At 35.1% G+C, this 22,446-nt stretch overlaps 2 protein-coding genes across 3 annotated transcripts; both read left to right on the top strand.

The window, feature by feature from the left end:
- The first annotated feature begins 5,955 nt into the window (after positions 1-5,955).
- On the top strand, positions 5,956-13,763 carry LOC143625093 (integrin-linked protein kinase 1-like). Of its 2 annotated transcripts, XM_077095547.1 has the most exons (12): positions 5,956-6,372; positions 7,059-7,133; positions 7,223-7,327; positions 7,727-7,812; positions 8,359-8,479; positions 8,549-8,628; positions 9,193-9,255; positions 9,352-9,470; positions 9,567-9,652; positions 11,201-11,325; positions 13,279-13,410; positions 13,550-13,762. In XM_077095547.1, exons 1-12 carry the CDS (start codon positions 5,956-5,958, stop codon positions 13,554-13,556), a joined length of 1,416 nt encoding a protein of 471 aa, XP_076951662.1. In that variant the 3' UTR covers positions 13,557-13,762. The 2 variants fall into 2 exon arrangements, with proteins under 2 accessions (XP_076951662.1, XP_076951661.1); XM_077095546.1 differs by having other exon boundaries at positions 13,279-13,763.
- A 1,998-nt stretch (positions 13,764-15,761) lies between these two features.
- LOC143625170 (uncharacterized) lies at positions 15,762-22,196 on the top strand. Its single transcript, XM_077095601.1, has 16 exons — positions 15,762-15,767; positions 15,953-15,987; positions 16,144-16,767; positions 16,878-17,190; positions 17,370-17,516; positions 17,595-17,683; positions 17,765-17,857; positions 17,940-18,069; positions 19,257-19,321; positions 19,401-19,575; positions 20,275-20,469; positions 20,560-20,607; positions 20,996-21,130; positions 21,306-21,388; positions 21,684-21,799; positions 21,980-22,196. The coding sequence occupies exons 3-16, from the start codon at positions 16,181-16,183 to the stop codon at positions 22,039-22,041; spliced, it is 2,238 nt and encodes a 745-aa protein (XP_076951716.1). The 5' UTR covers positions 15,762-15,767; positions 15,953-15,987; positions 16,144-16,180; the 3' UTR covers positions 22,042-22,196.
- The last annotated feature ends 250 nt before the right edge of the window (positions 22,197-22,446 follow it).

Raw genomic sequence — 22,446 nt, 5'->3', positions numbered from 1 at the left:
CAAAGATCACTTTAATATGTATTAAATTAATTTTTTTGTTTACTTTGAACATAAATTAGTAAGATAATGGACTAATTAGGTATTTAAGCGGATGGTATTTTACTTTGCTCAAACTATAAGCGAGGCATATTATATAATAATTGATTTAAATGCCACACAACCCGCCACGTGTCTAGTTTTCATGGTACAGCCGCACAAGTGTACAACAGTTGGAAAAGTTGAATGAAAATCTTACCGGAATTTCTATGTTACTTTATGGTATTAACAGCATTTTCAGTCCGTTTCCTACAATATGTGAAGAAGATTTGTAAATTGTATTATATGGTTATGAGTGGTTGTGAGTAGAAGAGGAAGAAAATGTTATAGAAGAAAGTTAAATTTGGGGTTTCACTGTTTATAGCGTATAATTTTTTAATATTTTCTAAAAGTGATTGTGAGTAAAGGAAAGATAAAAGATAATGATAAAGGTATAAAAAGTATTATTTAATTAAACAAAAGAGAGAAAAATAATGATTTTTAGTGTAATTACATGATATATATGTATATAGGGTAGGAAATGGGCTGAGAATGCTCTAAACAAGAGTGTTGTATGTGTCATGTGTTTCGTGTGTCATGGAACTGGACACGAGTCCAATTAGTCAAGTATTTAACTATTTATATTTATATTGCCAATAATTGTTAGGTCATGATTTATACATTCATGTTTCTTAACTTCATGTAGGTGACTAACACATAATCCACTCTCTCTCTTTTTATTTCATCTCGCCTAAAGTTTTAAAGGAAATGGTTTAACCTCATTTACCCTCCTTGAATTTTATTTAAAAACAATTATGAAATTATTATGTGTGAGTGTAAGGGATCTAAAACTCGTTAACATTTTAACCTATCTTACCTTTACCTCCCCTTAACATGTGAAGGGAGTGGTGTCTCATCCGTTAATATTTTCCGAATCAGCTTTAACACCCGAGACGTTAAGGTATACCCAAGGCCTTAGTATATGCAATGGCCTTAAAATGTTTTGTTATTGAACTATACAACAATAAACTTCACACGACTCTTCTTCGCATCCTCAAAGTAATGTTTATTATGGTTTCGAATGTCAATATAGTCTTGTAAGAGGTCTTAAAAACTACACCCCAAATTAGAGCTGACAATTTAGAAACGATACATGAATATACAACACGAATATACACGACTTTAACATGTATTAGGTATGGTCTTATTGCGTTTCGTGTACTAAACAGATATACACAAATCGAACTATTAATTTTCGTGTCTAAACAGGTTAAATACCGCTTTACCTGCCTGTTAAGCACCTGATTATATTCTTTTATAAACAAAAATATATAATAATATAACATGTTATATACCCTAAATAGTTAACCATAAATTTTTATACCAAACAATTAAACACGCCACATATCATTCAATCCAACATCAAGCATACGACGCACAAACCCTTCTCCAATTCCCCCTCTCAGGGTCTCGGGTAGTCCGGTGATTTCCCTCCACATATCTGGTAGTCGCATCCCTTTGATTCTCCAGTCTACCTCTCGACATCTCCGATTCTTCAGCAGTCCGGCCTCCTTGCAGCTGCACCGCCGCCACGGTATTAACAGTTTCGTGTCTTATCGTGTATACATGGTATTAAAAGGTTTGTGCTTGGATTTGGATACAGGTACATGATAAGTTTTCATGTCGTATACATGTATATATGTTTTGTGTTTGTATCTAATCATGTTCGTGTCTTATTGTGTACGGATATACACGATATGTGTAACATTTCGGATTTTCTAAACCGCATTCGTTTACTCATAACCCGACCGGGAATGTTTTAGATTATTATTATTAATCAAGAATCAAATATTTATTTCTAATGTTCATATTTTACCCCTCAACCTTTAGGTAATGTTTATTTCTTATTTGTAACACAAAAGGTTCAATAAATGACCAAATATCAAACCACAGGGACCATTTATGTCAAAAATGAAAATCAGACCACACTAGGCCCGGAGTGCCATGCATTGGACTGCCCTTAGCTGGCCGCACAGCGTGGGGAACCCCTTGCACCAGAATCGTATATTGATTTCGTTTTATAACTCGTTTATAGTATAAAATCGTTTATTTAAGTATGTTTGAGTGAATTAAGGACCAAGTAAACATCCTATAACTAAAATACAAGTCCTAAATCGTTTTCTTCTGCTTAAGACCAGATCTTTATGTATAAATCGTTGATTATTTCCTTAAAACATATTTACTTGCTTAAACGGGCCAAAAAGCCCATATTTAGTTCGTTTTTTGTTATTTCTATATAAACAAGTCCCATCCATCTGCCACAAAACATTACACAAACCCTAAAGATCATATTCCAGCCATCCTACCTTCTGCCCAGCTTGAATCCTCCCGGTTTTTGGTGTTTTGTTGAAGAATCGTTCATATCCGTTTGACTTTGCAAGTTCAAGAACCTTTGACTTCCGTTTCTCATCATTCCTTTCACTTTCCAGGTAAGTTATAAACTGTAAAATCGTTCATACATATTTCCTAGTCAATAAACTTCAATCAATTTCGGTGATTGAAGGGTGTTGACTGGTCAGTTGCTTTAAAATCCGATAAAGGGTAAAACAGTCAACAAGTTTGACTTTACGTTTTCTCATGCTTCTGGTCGGATTCAACGTTCGGTCCAGAAGACTTTAATTCTCGTAACGTAATTTTAAGGCTACTGCCCAAAATCCGAATTCCGACTCGCTGTTCGGATTCTGGTCAGTACCAGCTCGCTTAAACATTTAATTCAACATAACTAGAGTTCTACTCATCCGTTTGGATTGATTCCAGCGGCATTAAGTTCGTTTTTATTTATAGTTTCATATCACAAAGTTTCAGGTTCTGATAATTTATCTCGTTTGACGCTTTTTGGACGACTCGCTTATCCGTTGACTCGTTTATTCTTAATTATATTCACTTGCCTTTAATCTAAGGTGAGTTTGATCATTCCCCTTTTTATACACTGTTTTCAAATGTTTTGGGGACATATGCGTACTTACTCGTATTTTCTATTCTGTATATATACTCAAAATCGCTAACATAATTATTGTGTGAATATCAGTTGAATGCTACTTGCTAATTGCTATGTTTTTAATTGTTTACTTGATAACGTTTCGGAGAGGTCCAACATATCCCCTTTGTATATGATTCTCATTAGTATAAACATACGATCGTCTTAATAACCGGAGCCTGATTCGCTTGGCGAAGGTAAACTGACAATTTAGTCATTGTAATCAATACCCGATTTGCTTGGCAACGATTCATTGGCACACGAGTACAGCTTGGTTTTGGTTTGTTAAGGTTTAATTAATTATTACCACATAGATTGGTTTGCGCATTTATCATTTATCAATTATATATATATATATATTATTTGTTGTTTCAAAATTGGTGATCATCTCACTCAACATGTATTGTTGATCAAACTCTATTTTCTACGCATATGTAGGTTGATGGAAGATTGAAGTTTGGACATTTAGAAAGACCTTAGGATTATAATGAAGACAAACTTGAATATAAATGGTTGTATCTATTTATTTGAATTGTATCGTTGTATTTGATTATTGTGTGTGTTATTTGAACAAAATAAATAATTAGATATTGTCATTTATATTTGTGACAGTATTTTCGAGCTGTGAGCAATCTGATCACGCCCCAGTATTTCCGCCTTAGGGTGGGGTGTGACAATATGCCAGCCCGACCCCAAATTATTCATCCTAATTTATATCTTTCTCTATTAGTTCAAATTTTTAACAAACTAAAATCATGTTTTAATTGGTAAATTGGTACACCAAATTTGAATGATAAAAAGTTAAGGCATTCACGTATCTTCTCCTATCTTAAATCTAAAATTACACTAAAAATAAATATTTTTTCTCTTTTGTTTAAAATAATAATACTATTATATATCTTTATCAATACATTTTTTTCTCTCATCTACTCCCAAACACTTTCAAATAAAAAAATGTATGATGCACAGAAACTTTTCAAATATACAGAAAAAACACAACATTTTCTCTCTTATTCAGTCACAACAACTTAAACCACTTCCTGTATTATAAAAATTTCAGTCACATAATTTGATAGATTGATTGAAATGCTCTGAGACTCACCTAATAATTTGATCTTTTTTCACATGTTTCAAATAAAGAAAAATAAAATTTATCAATAACTATAGATATATACCCACTGATTTATTAAAAATATTAGTTGAGATTCTCAAATAAATTTCTCACTATTTAAGCTCTTATATGATTTCATTTATCAATAAAATTATAAATATAAACTCAAATTATTATATATGAAAATTTAGAAAATAGTCACTTAAAAAAATGGACCACCTTGTTGCTCGCTTAACTGCCTCTTTATTATAATTTGATCATTTTATTATAATATAAAAAGTTTATTAATAAAAAAAATCCAAAATAAACATAGAATTTTCTCTTTAAAACTAGTCATTTTAAAAATAGTTGGGTACCAATGTAGCCTAAACGGTGAAAAACGGACTCCACTTTAGTCGAAACATGATTTTCCATGTATATTATTGGAAGAAGTGTTACGTACTAATGAAGTCTATACGATAAACGAACGACTTCACTTTAGCCAAAGTACAATTCCACACCTTTCTAGCCTAAGAATTCCTTTTTTGGCCCCTCCATAGCATGTTCAAAAGACGTGCCTTCTATTATTCTAGTTTTTCATGTTTTTTCGGATGCTTAATACTAAATAGATTTTGATTTTAAAAGTGAAAATTCTTGACTATTTTAGATATTTGTTTAGTCAAAATTACAATTTTAGAAATTTTCTTATACTTTATTACTTAACTAGATTTTCACCCGGCTCGTTACGCCGAGGCAATTGGTAAAACCTCAACGTTAAAACCTTGGTGTTGGTAGAACCCAAGCGTTGGAAAAACCCTAGCATTACATTAGTGAGTTGACGCGAATTTAGTTAATATCGTTTATGTTCGTTACGGTATAGACACCATTAACACATAAAAATATATTTATCAAATCAACATATAAAAAAATAAATTATTTAAAAAACGGAGTTTGTCTAGTCAGTAAACTCAAGCGGTGGTAAAACCCAAGCGTTGTCGGTCCTAAGAGAAAAGGTGGTGACTGGACACGAATTCGGTCGGTTTTGGGCTTCCGGCTAGGTTACGTTTGTCACTGTACCGGAGCTAAAAAAAGAGAAAAAAATATAAAAATTTGGACCAATGGGGTGGTGCCGGACGGTAAACTCGAGCGTTGATAAAACTGAGTGTTGCCGGTCCCGGGCGCTGACGTTGAGTCTATGCGAATTCGGTCGGTTTCCGTCACGTTCGTTATGATATTGGAATTAAAACAACCGAAAGAAAAAAACAGAACTGTCATTCGGTCTGCTTCCGTTATATTCGTTACGATACCATAACGGAAAAAAAAAACAAAACAAAACAAAATAATAAGGACAAGTAAGTTATCGCCAAGTGTGTCCAATGGCGACCCAGCGACACCAAACTTGCCTTCTATATATAAAATAATAGATAATAATAAAAGAAAATAAAAGTATAAAATGTTTACGGGTATGACATACACAAACAGAACATTCGTCCCGTTAACCATCCCGAACTTCCCAAGTTTCCAGTTGTACATTTAACAACAGCAATATTTGCAAACTAGAGGAGTGTAAATGTGTAATACGAAAATAAAGCCAGCGCCAGTCAGCAGCGGATTTATCGGATAATCCAAGTGGCAGATAGAGAAGTCAAACATAGTCAACTTTCAACCTCGTCTCATTATTATTTTCCACACCTTATCATGTGTTACTCAAGATAATAATAATCACTAGTTCACTCAGATATCTCATCAATCATTACAAATCAAACCCCAATTCCAATTCCAATTCCAATTCCAATTCATCCATCTTTATGCTATGGACCGAACATCTCAACTAAAACGCGGGATTTCCCGCCAATTATCAACCGGCTCGATGAAACTGGGAACAGTCTTGAACATAAAGCGTCAGAATTCAATGGATCCGCGTCTCAACAACGCGCGGTTCGGGTTCGGCCGGCAATCGTCGCTTGACCCGATTCAACGGACGCCCACGAAGGATGATCTGAGTATACCCGGGAACCTTGACTCGACTATGCAGTTACTGTTTGTTGCGTGTAAAGGAGATGTTCAGGGGGTTAAGGATTTGCTGGATGATGGGGTTGATGTTAATAGTATTGATCTTGATGGGCGTACGGCTTTGCATATTGCGGCGTGTGAAGGGCATGTGGGTGTGGTTCATCTGTTGTTGAGCCGGAAGGCGAATATCGATGCCCGGGATCGCTGGGGCAGCACGGTATGTAGATAATAGTTTAATAGGATTTTTTGTTGAGTTTAGATGAATTGATGAGTTTGGTTTAGTTTAGATTTTGTGTTTTTATGATTAAGTTATGAAATTTGTGGCTTTTTAGCATATGTTTCAAGTTTTCAACTAAATCATGTACTTTTAGGGGTGTACATGGGTCGGTTAAAAAAAATTCGGTTTTTGGGAATTTGAAAACCGTTCATTTCAGTTTAGTTTAATCTCATTTCAGTTTAGTTTAATCGGTTTCACAAAGGATTCGGGTTGGTTTCGGTTTTTGGGTTGAATATTGTTTGGTTTTGGTTTTTTCACAATGGATTAGGGTCGGTTTCAGTTTCACAGTTTAGTCTGGAAAAAACAAAAGAAGTCCCAAAATACTGAAATTGAGGCTAAAAGACATTTGGCTACAATTTGTTGCTAATTCATAACTAATTGACTGTTATACTTTTGAAACTATATTTGGGCTACAGCATTAAACAATTTTATATAAATTACTTAAGATTGGTTTTTTTGGTTTTTGATTGATAGCAACAACAAAAAGTCGGTTTCTTAAATAGCATAAACCAAACCGTCAGTTTTTTTTATTAGGTTCAGTTCTTCTTGGTTCGGTTACGTCGGTTATTCCAGTTACAGTTCTGTTATTTTGGCTTCACTCCCATAATCAGTTTTGATCATGACAGCCAGCTGCCGATGCCAAACACTATGGACACAGAGAAACATATGAAATACTGAAGACTCGTGGAGCAACAGTTTCGGTATTTTGCAGTTAATTAGTGTTTTTAATATGTTGATACTTTCTAATTTGGAATTATATTGTACTGAATTTATATTTTACTTTTGTTAGAAAACAAGAAAGACACCTATGACTGTTGCTAACCCTAGAGAAGTCCCAGAGTATGAGCTCAATCCTCGCGAGCTTCAGATTCGCAAAGGCGCTGACATCTCAAAGGTAAGACTCTTTTTCTTTCAAAATAAATTTGTTTTAAGTTTGGGATAATAGGGCAGTGGTAAGATGGGCGGGCTTTATAACGGGTCAAAATGAGTTTGTGTTGAAACGGTAGGCCCACACAAGTTTGGGCCTTTGGGGTACTTGGTTTCAATTTTCTAACAAGTTTGGGTAAAATGGCCAAAATACCTTTTTAGAACCAAAAGGACCGTTAATTATATCTATTTTAGTTGCAGGGACCATTTGTGTAATTTACTCAAATAAAATAGTTTTCAGTTTTGTAACAAGTTTGGGTCCTAAGACTAAATTTTGTTATTTTTATGTTAAATTTGGGTATAATGACCAAAATACCCTTTTTGAACCAAAATGACCATTTATGTAAATGACTATTATTAATTACAGGGAGCCTATCAAGTTGGTAAATGGAATGGCACAAAGGTTTCAGTGAAGATACTAGACAAAGACTGCTCTTCTGACCCTGAAAGAGTGTATGTGGCTACAAATATTATTTTTTATCTATTAACATATTTTTTATATAGTAGATGAAATGTAATACATGAGTCTAAAAGTTATAATTAAAGAGATAGAATCATAAGACACACATCTAGATAGGATCACTTTTTTCCTCAAAAGTTGAATTTTTGTGAGCGATCAGTGTGTGATTTATGATTACAAAAGTTATGTTCTTTCAATAACAATCCAAGTTTTTTAATAAAACGATTTATCGAGTGTTTTTGTATTTTTTTACCATTGTATTTGACTTCTGAATATTGAATTTACAAGTGGCAATTTAGATAATGGTCAAAACTCAAAAGTCATTCAACTTGTATTTTTAGTTCATACAACCTCTAAATTATTCTTTTTATAAAAATTAGATTAACAGTGTAGTAGTTTAGCTTTTGTAGACATATTTAACACGTCAGTTACCTAAAGAAATGATAAAAAAAAGCATGCATGGGTGAATTTAAACTCTTTTGGCCCGTAATCAAAGGTCAACTAGAGAGAACTCTTATATTTATTAATAACTAATGCAGAAACGCTTTCAAGCATGAGTTGACTATATTGGAAAAGGCCCGGCATCCTAATGTGGTTCAGTTTGTTGGAGCAGTCACACAAAGAGTACCCATGATGATTGTTTCCGAGCATCACCCCGGAGTAAGTCAAACAAAACAAAACCGACAAAAGTCGAAAGGGTTAAAACTTGATTTTATGTTGAATTTTCAGGGTGACCTTAAAACCTATCTTCAAAACAAAGGACGTTTGTCGCTATCCAGAGCTCTTAAATTTGCTCTTGATATTGCCAGGCAAGTAGAATATTATTCCCTTTATTTATTCATTTATGATAAAAACGGGTCAATTCACGTTATATTTGATTTATAATTGGGTATGTTGTGGGCAATTAAGTTTACGTTTAGGTAACTTTTGAACTGATTGTAATCATATCTAATATATATTTATTTGTGCAATATCCAACCTAGAGCTGTTAGAAAAGCTAGCGACTCATGGCTCGCTTGAAAAAAAAAAACTCGCTCAAAATCGCTGTTTGTAAATGAGCCGAGCCGGATTGGTTTGTAAACGATCGGAGCGTTGGCTCGTCTAAATAAAAGCCTGTATTTTAATGTATATAAATTATAACCCAAATTTAATATATAGAAGTTATAAGTTTTGTAGTATATTAATTATGAGCTGAGCTTGAGCCCAACCTGGCTCAGCTCGTTTCGATTACAACCCTAATTCAATCGAATCAATCCCACACAACCAATTTCAAACCGTCCCAAAAGTCACCCGTTATCCAACTAACTCATTTTGTCTTTTGCATAAACTTCAAATTGACGCTTGTTACTTCTTGATTGGATGTCATCTGGCAGGGGAATGAATTATCTTCACGAATGTAAACCGGACCCAATTATTCACTGTGATTTGAGGCCAAAGTAAGGCAACTAACAAACGTTAACTATTCTGTAACATGGCTTGTAAAGTTTGTATTTTGAGATAATTTTGATAACTGAAATTTTGGAAGGTGCCAGAAACATTTTTTTGGACAGTGGGGACCAGTTGAAGGTTGCGGGTTTTGGGTTATTCAGATTGTCTATAGTTTCGCCAAATAAGGCAAGATTAGCATGCCCTGTTACCATTGATCAAACAAGTAAGTTCTAGAAACACATAAAGTATATGATCAATATAAAGATTGATTTTTGAATATTGTGCAAATCAGTAACTGAATGTTTTATGTTGATCATAGATCTATATATTGCACCGGAGATTTATAATGGTGAAATATTCGACAGACGTGTGGATGCATATTCTTTTGGCCTTATTCTTTATGAGGTAATTTTTCTAGCTTAGATGCAAATGAGTCAAACGGACCCAAATTGTATTGAGAATGCATAAACCTCCCAATGATTGTGAAGTTGTGGTAGTACAGGTGTTGTATTATCACATTGGTTATTTATTAAAATGAAAACTCAATTAAATAATTAAATAGATGCATATCTTTGATTTCTTATAATAAAAAAAAGGAATATTGGCCTCATATAATCCCAACTATGGCCCGTTGGCAAATATAAGGACCAACTATCGAAATGGCAAAATATAATCCTAACTACGCTTGTGGGTGGAAAATTAACGGGAAGTTAACCTTCCGTTAGTTTTTGGTGATGTGGCCGCTGAGTTATCATTTATTATAACACGTGGCCACCGAGTTGTCGCTTAACCCGCTTACGAGGATGATGACGGGGCAATATAAACCTGTATGATATGTCCACCGTCGACCACCACTAATGCATTCCGCCGCCGGCAACCTCCACCACTACGCGTCCTCTAATCTGTCACCACCACCAAACCTGTCCACCCCTACCAAACTCGAATCTGCCACCATCGCCGCCTAACAACCTACATATCGTTGGCCACCTGCAACAACCGACATCAAAGGGATAAAAAGCTCCGGCGGGAGGGTTCCGGTGAGATTATTGTAGCTTAGGTCTAATACTTGGAGATAAACGAAATTGTTTACTAGATTCGCCGGAATATTCTCAGTGGGACGGGTGTTTGTAGCGGTGGCGGCCAACAGTGGTTGAGGAGGAGGTGGTGAGGGTGTACGAAGATAGTGGTGATGGGTGGACAGGGCTTATGACGGTTGTCAGAGCGGATGATGATGGTGGTCGGAGATGGTGAAGTGGTGGCCGGAGAGAGAGTGACGAGAGAGTGATGGCCGGAGAGAGGTGTTGTTGATTTTATATATATATATTTTAATTAATATCCCAGTCAGCATCCCCGTCAGCATCCCTGTTAGCAGCCCCGTCAGCAGGTTATGAGACACCTAAGCCGCCACGTCACAAAAAATAACGGAAGGTTAACTTCCCGTTAATTTTCCACCCACAAGCGTAGTTGGGATTATATTTTGCCATTTCGATAGTTGGTCCTTATATTTGCCAACGGGCCATAGTTGGGATTATATGAGGCCAATATTCCAAAAAAAAAATAGAAGTCGTGGTTTTAACCACTTTATTGTTATTATTTTATTTATTATTATTATTATTTTTTTGGGGGCTTGTATTTGTTATCACTTAGTCTAACGGCTCAAACAAGCCCAAAGTGTATTGAGAATGCATAAGCCTCAATCGTTTTTATTTAAAGAAGTTTATTTATAGTTGTGAACTTGTGATAGTACGGGTTGTGTCGTCATAATTATCACACTAGTCATAGAAAATGGTTGCTTTATTTTTTGTAAAGATGTTTAGCAATATATCATACCATACATCTGTATATATGTCCATCATGTTATTTAATATCCGTTGTTTTGTTAGTTAGTTTCTTGAAATTTGAATATTTATCTCAACCTTGGATCTTGATGTCATTTACTGTGGGATTAATTAGATGGTAGAAGGTGTCCAGCCGTTTCATACCAAGGCTCCTGAAGAGGCTGTTAAGCTGATGTGTGTAGCCGTGAAGAGACCGCAATTCAAGATAAAACGTAAATATTATCCTCCAGACCTAAAAGAGTAAGTCATTTTGTTTTCTACAGTCATTGCTTGCAAATTTTGTTTTCATTTCTTATCGAGGTACCTTCCTATAAAATAGAAGTGGCAAAATGGGCTGGTTGAGGGTCCAGTAACATAACATTTTGTTCAAAATTTTATAAATAGTTGGTGTCTCGAATATGATTAAGAACAACATATTGTTTTAGTAATAATTTACTGAATAAAATGATTTAGGAGGTTATGTTCGTTAAAAACACTTTGGGAGACTTTCGAGCTGTTTGGCGCTTATGACCTGTTTCCTTAAAAAGATTTTTTTTCCACTCTTTTTATTTTGCCCAATGGGTTAAAACACACCTTGAATTGGCCCATTCATAAGTAAATGGGTTGAGCTTTCTTGTTCTTTTCCTGCTTTTGACACTTTTGGCCCATTTCCTTTTACGTTTACTTCGCTTTCTTTCTTTTCTTTACTCCTTTTTCTTTTTTTTTGTGTGTGTTACCCATTAGATTAAAGCACACCTCGAATCAGCCCATTTACATGTAAGCGTTTTGGTATAATAGCCTTTTTGTAAAAAGCTTTGAACTTTGTCACTCTTTTCCTTACCTTTGGCCGGTTTCCTTCTAAGTTCTCTTGACCGTTAAGGTTAAAACAACCCTCGAATCAATCTGTTTATATTATACAAAAACTAGTGTTAACTCGGCGTGTTGCGCCCGGCAGGTTGGTAAAACCCGCACGGTGATAAAACACAAGCGTTGTCGGTCCAAAGCGTTGAGGCGTTAATTTGAAGCGAATTCGATTGGTTTCGGTTACATGTGTTATGATACCAAAACTAAAACAAAAAATAAAACCAAAAAGTATATGAAAACGGAGGTGGACCAATGGGTTGCTGTTGTCGGTAAAACTCAGGCGTTGATTAGACCTGAGCGTTGTCGAACCCAGGCGGTGAGTTTACGCAAATTCGGTCGGTTTCCGTCACGTCAGTATTGTACCGGAACTAAAACAAAAAAAAATATACAAACAAATACAATTGGCATTTGGTCGGTTTCGTGACATCGTCAAGGTACCAGAACTAAAACAAAACGCGGTGAGTCTACGTGAATTCAGTCGGCTTCCATCACGTTCGTTACGATATCGATACCAGAACTATAAAAAAAATTGATATTCGATCGGTCGGTTTTCATTACAGTACCGGAAGTAAAACGAAAAAAAAACAAAATCAATCAATCAATCAATCATACCCTGTATAAAATCCCACCAATAGCAAAGCTATAAGTAGGGTCTGGGGAGGGTGGGATGTAGGCACACCGTACCTCTATTCAATAGAATAGAGAGGTGGCTTCCAGAGAGACCCTCAGCTCTAAAAGTCATATGTATGGGAGAATATAAAAACAATCAAAATTCACAGTAATATAATTAATAATAACACTTGATAATAATATATAGATATATTGAAATAATAAAAATAAAATACAACAAAGAAACTACATAATATATGAAAAGAAAATAACATAATGACGTGTGAACAAAAATAAGGTAAAGAGAAGCCCCTAAGATATTACTTTCTCCCTAAAAATCATTAACCCTAATTCTACGTCTCCAAGAATTCCTATCCTCAACCATGTCCTCAGAGAGGTTTAGTTCTAGCAAATCATGTCTAATCCTCTCATCCCAAGTCAATTTTGGTCGGCCTCTACCCCTCCTCCCCTCTATATTAATGTTTTATACGGATCTAACAGGATTCGTTGGCTGCCTTCTCTTCACATGTCCAAACCATCTCAATCTCCACTCTCTTATTTTGTCTGATATGTTAGCTACCCCTAATCTCTCCCGAAACACACTGTTTCTTATTCGGTCTAGCTTTCCTTGACTAATATGGTGCTGCCAAGTGGCCCAGTGAGGGGCCTGACAGCACCAAAGTTCTAAATTATATTATATAATAATTGGCACTTACTCATTCTTTTCTATTTTTTTTTCAGATTAATCGAGGAGTGCTGGTATCCAGATATCGCAATCAGACCAAACTTTTTCGAGATCATCATACGACTTGACAAAATTGTCAAGAATTGCTCTAAAAATGGATCGTGGAAAACCACATTTAAGTTCTTATGGTATATGATCCTTGTTTTGATTCTTTAAACTGCATGAATACATATTTTGCAAGGAACAAGTGTTAAATGAAACATTATTATTTGTTAAGTGTACATACAGTCATTGTGTGCTAATTAAGGTTACAAAATCTTGTTGCAGGAAGTAGTTATGGTTATGGACTGTGAGTGTTTATTGAACATTGGCTAGTGAAGAGAACCAGGCCTCCGGGAGTTTTGTGCAAGGTATCTGTAGTCACGTATGGGTGTACATTCGGTCGTGTGCATAATCTCCAGAGTTAATAAATTGGAATAATCCAGTTACGCCTTGTGTTTTCGTTCTTTGAAAATTGTTGTATTGTGTATAATACGAGACGGTATATAGGTTTTGTATACTCAAGAACTTCAGCAAGTGGTTATACACTAAAAAGTAGTCACTGTGTAAAATATAAATTCATTTACAAAACATTGATGGCAATAGAGATATTGGTCTTGCTTTTGCTTCTGTTTATGATGTCAACCAAAGTATAAACCAAACTTGTTAATTCACACACCAACATTTGATTTTATTTCATCATTATATTGTATGTTTTTATATTTTTGTTTATTTATTCATTTTTAGAATGACGACTTTCTTGTGTTTAGGCTACCGCACTCACCAATTTTATTTATTTGTTTGTTTTTTTGTGTTTAGGCTACCGCACTCTCTAAATTTGGAGAGTCTCGTTGCACCACTTTGGCCAGACTATGTTGTCTTGACCGGGCTCACGCTGACTTTAGAGTTTGGCTTGGGCGCTATCCCGGGAAAACATACTGTCGGTTGTCACTTGACAGTCGTTGTGCCACCACAATAGCAGAACTCTTTGGCGTAAAACACGGGGGGATGAAAACCCAGGTGGGCTCGGGATTTGAACTGACAATGTTACACAAGGTCTAGCTCAAATACTTCATTGGTATAATCTATAAAAAATGACACAAGTGGGGATTGAACTTGGGTCACCACTTGAGAACTCAAACTTCTTACCACTATGACACAAGTGGTGGTAAAACTATTATTTTTATTTATTTATTTATTTATTTATTATTATTAAAATAACCCGATCTAATAAGAAAAGTGAATAACCTAAATAACATTTGATAATATAAATCCTATGTGGTCCTCAAAGGAACAAAAATAATATTTTCGATCAACCAATAAGAATAGTAGATCAACGGATATTAAATGAACCACTTAAGGCCCTTACTAATAAAGGGGACATGCGATGTCGCCAATGAGATCAACTCTATCTTCCACCTTTATAAACACGACAAGGTAAAAAGAGGCGTATGTATGTTATCTCATTCTCTTGTAATTTACAGTTTTATATTAACACTCAACACTTTAAAGGAAGAACATAGTATTGATTCTTCCCTCATACTTTACACCAATACTAACCAATTCTAAAGGAAGAACATAGTATTGATTCTTATGCCGGAAGATGGTTACACGAAGAACCACTTCTTGTAGTGAGACTCACGGTGGTAGGACTCTTTAGGATTTGCTAGTTATTTCTTTGAAAACATGGACTTGAGGTTGGAATCAAGGTATTGATTTATCCGTACCGAGATTTTCTTCTTCATTATTAATATGAAATATATGAATATTAATGTTATCATTATCTTAATATAAACGGAACTTTTAAAAACTCTCCGGTTGCTTTCCACCTCTTCTAAAGCCACCACATTTGATGTCCGTCACGTTTATGTTTTTGTATGCACCATACTAAAATAAAATGATAAATTACGAATATATGCAGATAGGATATCTAATAATGCCATTTATTGTGTTATTTTATACATTGTATCGCCGACTTATATTATTATAACATTTATCTTGAGAATATATTAGTCTTTAAAAGTTTATTTGAAAAACTTAATGCTAAGGTGAACTTTAAAGCCACGTCACACAACTATGAAGATTGTTTTGACATACCCACGTCATGCAAATTTTAAAAAGAAATGCTTTTTTACCAAATATCACACAAATAAATAAATGACCTGTACACAATTATACAATGTCAATTTTAAAAACTATGTGCATAACGTAAACGAACACCATAATTTTTTTACATTATAGAAACATTTTCATGCACCATAAATTTGCATAGTAAGTCATAGCATTAGGTAAGATTTCGTTACAAAGTAATCTCCTATATTTTTAAAAATTTCTTTTTCATGTAAAAGAAAAAAAAACTTTTATCTTATTTGATTTAATAAATAAATAAGTATCTTTCATTGTTTCATAATAAATTAGATTAGATATCTTCCTCAGCAGGCAGCCCTATAAATCCTTCATTTTCGTCTCTCTCACGTTCTCTCTGCTGCCACAAACAAACCACACTGTAAGTCAGTCAACTCGCTGATTGATTCAAATTAACGTCTTCTTCCAATTTAGGTTTTCATTAATCTTCAATTCACATGTTTCCGTAGCTCTATTATCATTTCAGTCAATTCCGTATCGTATTTCATGAATCCGTTGAATAATGCTGTGTTCGTTCTCGATGCTGATTATTATTGTGATTTGCAGGTTGCAGGTGATCAGTTGGACGAGTTACTGCGATTGTTACGCAAATATTGCGGTCCGTTTTCTTCTTCTTCTTCTTCTTATTGTTATTATTATTATTATTAGATTAGGTTTTGCTTTCAATTAGTTTATAATTAGGTTTGTTGATAATGCAATGGTGTGATTGTTTTGATTAATGATATGAGAGCTTAGAGTGAGAGCATATGTTGCAGGTTTTGTTTTGTTAGTTTAATGGCTTCTAGGGCACTTTTGAGACGGAGGCGGATTCTGTCTGATTACCTTCATATTTCTAGTCATTCGATTCAAGGTCTGAGCCATGGGATCGTGACCGGATGCTCAGACTCGCATGATTTGAGCTCTAAGTGCTCTGCTCCTAGTAATGCTTTCAGTGATTTAGGGAACACAAAATATAACGATGCTTACTTTAGAAGGGATGCAGATTTTAGGAACTTGTCTGGAATAGGATTGTTTAGGGCTCAAAAGTTTCATACAGTTACAGGATATGGAACATTGGGAAGTATGTTACACGTTAGGGGTGAATTGGTGTTACAGTCTTCGAGTTTTGCTTCAATGGCCACAGCGCCTAAACCTAGTTTGGGTAATGATGAGGAGGATAAAGAACAAGTTGCTAAAAAGCGGAAGGAAGCGTCTCCGGAGGAATGTGATCAAGCCGTTGAAGGCTTGACCAGTGCAAAGGCTAAAATCAAAGCCAAACAGAGTACTGAACCTCAGAAGCCTGCTAGCTCCATTTTGAAAAGAACCTGGGCTACACTGTTAGGGATAGGTCCAGCTCTAAGAGCTGTGGCTTCTATGAGCAGGTTTGATGATTGATAATTTGACTGTTTAAAGCTGTAATGCTATATACAATCTGATCCAAAACAACATTTAATCTCCATCTATTTGTGTCATACTGTCATGCTTAATTCAGGGAAGACTGGGCCAAGAAACTTGTTCACTGGAAAAATGAGTTTGTTGATACCATGAAGCATTACTGGTTGGGTATCAAGCTACTTGGAGTTGATGTGAAGATCAGTTCTAGATTGCTTCTTAAGCTTGCTGGTGGGAAGAGTCTTTCTAGAAGAGAGAGACAACAACTGACACGAACCACTGCAGATATCTTTCGGCTAGTTCCTGTTGCTGTTTTCATTATTGTCCCCTTCATGGAGTTTTTGCTGCCCGTGTTCTTGAAACTCTTCCCCAATATGCTACCTTCTACCTTTCAGGACAAGATGAAAGAACAGGTGCTAGTTCAGACAGTATTCTAAACATTAGTTTGTCACATTATGTTAATTCCATTTCTTAGTTGTTAACATTTAGATTTTGAGATATTAGCTTACCTTAAACGAACATGTTGTTTCACTTCAAATTCAATGAGTAATCATAATGTTTAATAAGTTTTAATTGGCTTGATTGCTTGCAGGAAGCACTAAAAAGGAAGTTAAATGCAAGAATAGAATATGCAAAGTTTCTTCAGGATACAGTTAAAGAGATGGCCAAAGAGGTCCAAAATACTAGGAGTGGAGAAATCAAGAAAACAGCAGAAGATCTTGATGAGTTTTTAAGCAAGGCAAGCTTTATGACAGTTTAATAGCTGTATATTTAGTTTTTATTAAAAATGTGCTTCATTCTATAAACTGATATACAGGTCAGAACAGGTGCTTCTGTTGATAATGAGGAAATTTTGGGATTCGCGAAGCTGTTTAATGATGAGCTTACCCTTGATAATATCAGCAGGTCAGATTTCAGTCATTTCAGAAGTATCACTTGAGTATGATATCAACTGTGCTGTTTTCTTATAAATGTTACTGCTATTAGGCCTCGCTTAGTGAACATGTGCAAGTATATGGGAATCCAACCTTATGGAACAGACGCTTACTTGCGATACATGCTGCGAAAAAGATTACAATGGTATGCTATATTTTACCATATTTAATACTGTTGGAATGTTGGCCGTCCTTACATTTACAATTTATGTCATCTTTTTATGCAGGATAAAGAATGATGATATGATGATACAAAAAGAGGGTGGTGTGGATGCCCTTTCTGAGGAAGAACTTCGTGAAGACTGTAGAGAGCGAGGCATGCTTGGATTACGCTCAGTGGAGGAGATGCGCCAGCAGGTTTTTTTATTTTATTTTATTTTTTTAATTTGACAAATGCAACTTAATTTAATCATTTGGCAATAGTTAGTAGAACAAACTGTAAATAAGTTTGAGAGTGGAGACTACTAGATAAAGTTGTGTACACATTGTCTGAGTTGGTCTAAATCTGGTGAAGCAAATGCATAGAACACTGACATTACCTAGTGTTATAGTCAGCCTGGGCTGCTTTGTTGTGAATCTAAGTTAGCACATGCTTATGCTCCTTTTGGAAGTAATATAATATGTTCACTCCCTTTACCATTTTAGAGTTTTCCAGGTTGACTTGATGGAAATATGTTATGAATGTTATTGGGCTATACTTTACGCTATATAGTGTGGCTGATGTAATTAGGAAATGTTTTAGAAGCAGCCAACATGTCAACAGATCATTAGTTATATCAGGGGTTGGTGTAATCGAGTCGGTTAGTGAATTGATAATGGTTTTATTGGAGTGTGACAGCGTGTATTATGCATATTGTTGAAAGAACTCTCACCGTCCCATAAAGCTGTAATGTTTGATCTGACTCTTAGTTTAGTAAAAGTGTTTTGACTGTTGATCAAACGTGCTTACGTGCAAAATGCTGTTTGATAAGAACAAAATAAAGAAAAATCTTTGGGCCATAATTAGAATTACTTGTACCAAGTAGTGCTTGCTTATGGGCAGAAAATTAATTGAGTGAAACTTACCAAGGAACTGACATTTTTTTCGGGAAATCCAGATCTAAAGTGTTGCATTTTCTTTAGGACTGTAAGAGTAGATTATTGATAGGCACACCACGTATATATTACATGATTAAGTAGATAAAGTGATGGACACAAACACAAGACATGATATAGATATGCTGAAGCATATATGTTGACAAAATCCAACTTGTCACATATTACATGAGTCTAGTGTCTTTATAATGGCTTTGCCAAGTTATAGGCAATGTGCTCTATGCTAAATTTGTTGTTGACGTTAATTGGTGATTTATGTTTACGTGCTATTGTTTATGCTCTTAGTTATGTTTTAATTGAATACCAATGGTCCTAGTGGTTAGTTGGTAATATTAGTTAATGTTGGTGTTTTATATTCACCTGATGATACCTAAACAGATTCAATTTTTGTATTAAAACTATATTATAGTCATAGTTGTGAATTTCATTCAAGTCTGCCTTTTCTGCAGCTTCGTGATTGGCTGGATCTATCTCTTAATCACTCTGTTCCATCTTCTCTCTTGATTCTTTCCAGGTAATTGTAACTATAATAGTGATAGTAATAGTCATGAAGGAATAAGATAAACTAAAAATAACTTTGATGATTGTCACAGGGCCTTTACTGTGTCTGGAAAGTTAAAGCCTGAGGAAGTTGTAAGTGCCGCTTTGTCTTCATTGCCAGATGAAGTTGTGGACACTGTTAGTGTTACTGCCTTGCCATCTGAGGATTCTGTTTCAGAGAGGAAGAGAAAGTTGGAGTTCCTTGAAATGCAGGAGGAGCTCATCAAGGTTTTAATCCCTTCTAACAAATATATATATTGTTTTTTCTACTTTGTTTATACTATCCTATGAGTATAGCCTAGAGTAGAGTTGGCAAGGTGGACGTGCTAGGTCGGGTCGAATACTCGGATTGACAACACTTTTTTCTCATTTTTTAACGTAAAAATAGTTCAATAACACCACGATTATGATAAATATCTAATCTTTGTTTTAAAACAAATTAAGAGGTTAGATGCATTGAAAGCAAACTCTGGGTTAGGGGTGGCAATTCTTGACATGGCCCAAAAACGACACGGGGTAAAACAGGGGGTCGGTCAATCAGGTCGACCTATACGCGACATGTTTACAAAAGGGTTAACACGAACACGGGTTGTTTAATAAATGGGTTAAATTGTTAACTTATTCAAGTGGTTTTTAAGAAAGTTCACAGTTACATTTCAACCCACCAACCTGACAGAATTGACACCCCTACTCTTGGTGACTTTCAACCCATTTGACCCGTTCTTCTTTAAGTAATACTTTTATTCAAGTTGAGTGAAAACTTAAAACCCAACCCAAATTGACCCATTCACAAGTAAGCGGGTCCATACTACCACCTCTAATTTATGAAGTTGTAAAAATACTAGTATCTTGAGCTACGCAAGGGTTCTGTGAAATTGTAAAATAACTACATAATTTGCTTTACTGTTATTTTCTTAATTATCACAGGAGGAGGAAGAAAAGGAGGAAGAAGAGCAAGCCAAGATGAAACAATCTATCAGTAGCAACAAGGATGTTGCATTAGAAGAAATGATTAATGCAACAGCTTCAGATACACAAGAACAAGCTAGAGCACGAGCACTAGATAAAGAAGAACAGCTTTGTAAAGTCAGTGAAGCTTTGGCTGTTTTAGCTTCTGCATCTGTAAGTATTAAGAGTTCTTGTTTATGAGTTGCTGTAAACATTTATATCATAGTGAATTGTTAGTAATCTGCTTTTCACCTTTTTGTGCAGTCTGTGAGTAGAGAGCGTGAAGAGTTTTTGAGGCTTGTCAACAAGGAGGTATACCTGTACACAAAATGGGTGGGTTGGGTAATGGGAAACACGTAATATTTTATTGGTTGTGATTACAAAAAGTCAAAATTCAAAAACTATACTATAATGATTTTGGTTATTGAATTTAGTGATTTAGGAAGTCATGCTTAAAAAGTTCACTCAGGGCCACTTTTGACCTGTTAATAAAACGTAACTCAATTACCCAAATCAACATTTTGGTTCATTTATAGTTCCTTTATACACAATAGTCTTTGAAACTAATAGAGCTTTTGGCTAACAAATATAAATTAAACGTTGGTTATTGCATCTGAAAAGTTTATTGGAAATTACGGTGTTGCCATTGGGGTAACCAACTGCAAGACACAATAGTGATTCATTTTTTTTCTTTTTGAAGATAAATTTGTATAATAGCTTGTTGGACAAAAAAGGAACCGATACTGTGAAGGCATATAAAGCTGCCCATGAGGAAACTGATAATTCCACTGATGAACATGTAGCTGATGATGTCTCTTCGGCACTCATAAATAGGGTAAGATGCTCAATAAGCTGCACTCTCTCTCTTGGCTGTATTTGTGTGTGTGTGTGTGTATGCATGCATGATTACAGATTTACAGGTGTTAATTATGTGAAATTTACTGTCAACTAAGGGTTTATTGCCTCTGAAGGTCTCTCTCTAACTGCATGCATATATGATATCTACTTAGGTTGATGCTATGCTACAAAAACTTGAGAAAGAAATTGATGATGTGGATGCAAAGATTGGTGATCGTTGGCGAGTGCTTGACAGGTTAGTAGCTTTGTTTTTTGGTTTTTGTCATGAATCCAACGTTTTAAGTAACTTGTATTAGAAATTGATGATGTAGATGCAATTTAACCACTCAAGGACCCTTGACTCTGCCCATTTGATCCATTTTGCTTTTAGCTAGGCTTTTAAATTTTACCAATTTGACCCGTTGGAGATTTAGATTAAATATAACCTTAATCCGCCATGTCTTTAGGAAAGTTGTCATATGGTTTTTTTTCTTGGATATGATGAAGTTAATTACTATTTGGATCGCTTTAATTTGATATTATAACTGCAGAGATTATGATGGAAAAGTTACTCCTGAAGAAGTTGCATCTGCAGCCATTTACTTGAAGGATACTTTGGGCAAAGAAGGGGTTTTAGAGCTTATCAGTAACCTTTCCAAAGATAAGGGTTAGTAATATCTTTAAAGATGGTTCATGATTATTATGCAATCCAAAAAATGAGAAAAAAAATTAATAATAAACGTGAATGGCCGGTTCCAATCCACACATTTTACAACTGCATCTTTGTTTTAAGTTATGAAAGCTAGTGACACGTATGACGACTAAAATGTCGGTTGCTTTTTTACAGAGGGGAAGATTCTTGTGGAAGACATAGTGAAGTTGGGGAGTCGGGAGGAGGATGCTGATTGATTTTCGAAGAAACCCTAGACAATGGTATTACAGCATGCATTATTTTTGAATATTTGGATGTTGTAGAGGGTTCGGGCTTGACTATTATATTCTACGTTTTTATATTGTTGCCATATGCTAAAACTAGTGACCAAATTTTGTAAAAATTAGTGAAATTCCAAACATATATGTACCCCGCCTTTCATATAACTCGGATAAAGGTTAATAACGGAGTACTGAACTATCAATATATAAAGAAAATCAAGAATGCAAATTCATTCAAGTGAGCTACACGGCTTGTATCTTTGTATGAGCAATTTAACTAAAATCACATTACAAGCGAGCTTTTATCGATTCGCTACTAGTAGAGCATCTGTTTACTAGATCTTATTTTTAAGAGAGAAGCATTATGATTTCTACTCTTGT

This window comes from Bidens hawaiensis, unplaced genomic scaffold (assembly GCF_021521415.1).
Source record: "Bidens hawaiensis isolate Kalapana, Puna unplaced genomic scaffold, B.hawaiensis_p1.1 tig00004020_1, whole genome shotgun sequence".
Taxonomy (NCBI): Eukaryota; Viridiplantae; Streptophyta; class Magnoliopsida; order Asterales; family Asteraceae; genus Bidens; species Bidens hawaiensis.
Note: the sequence above shows the minus strand (reverse complement) of the source record. Positions and strands in the feature narration are given on the sequence as shown.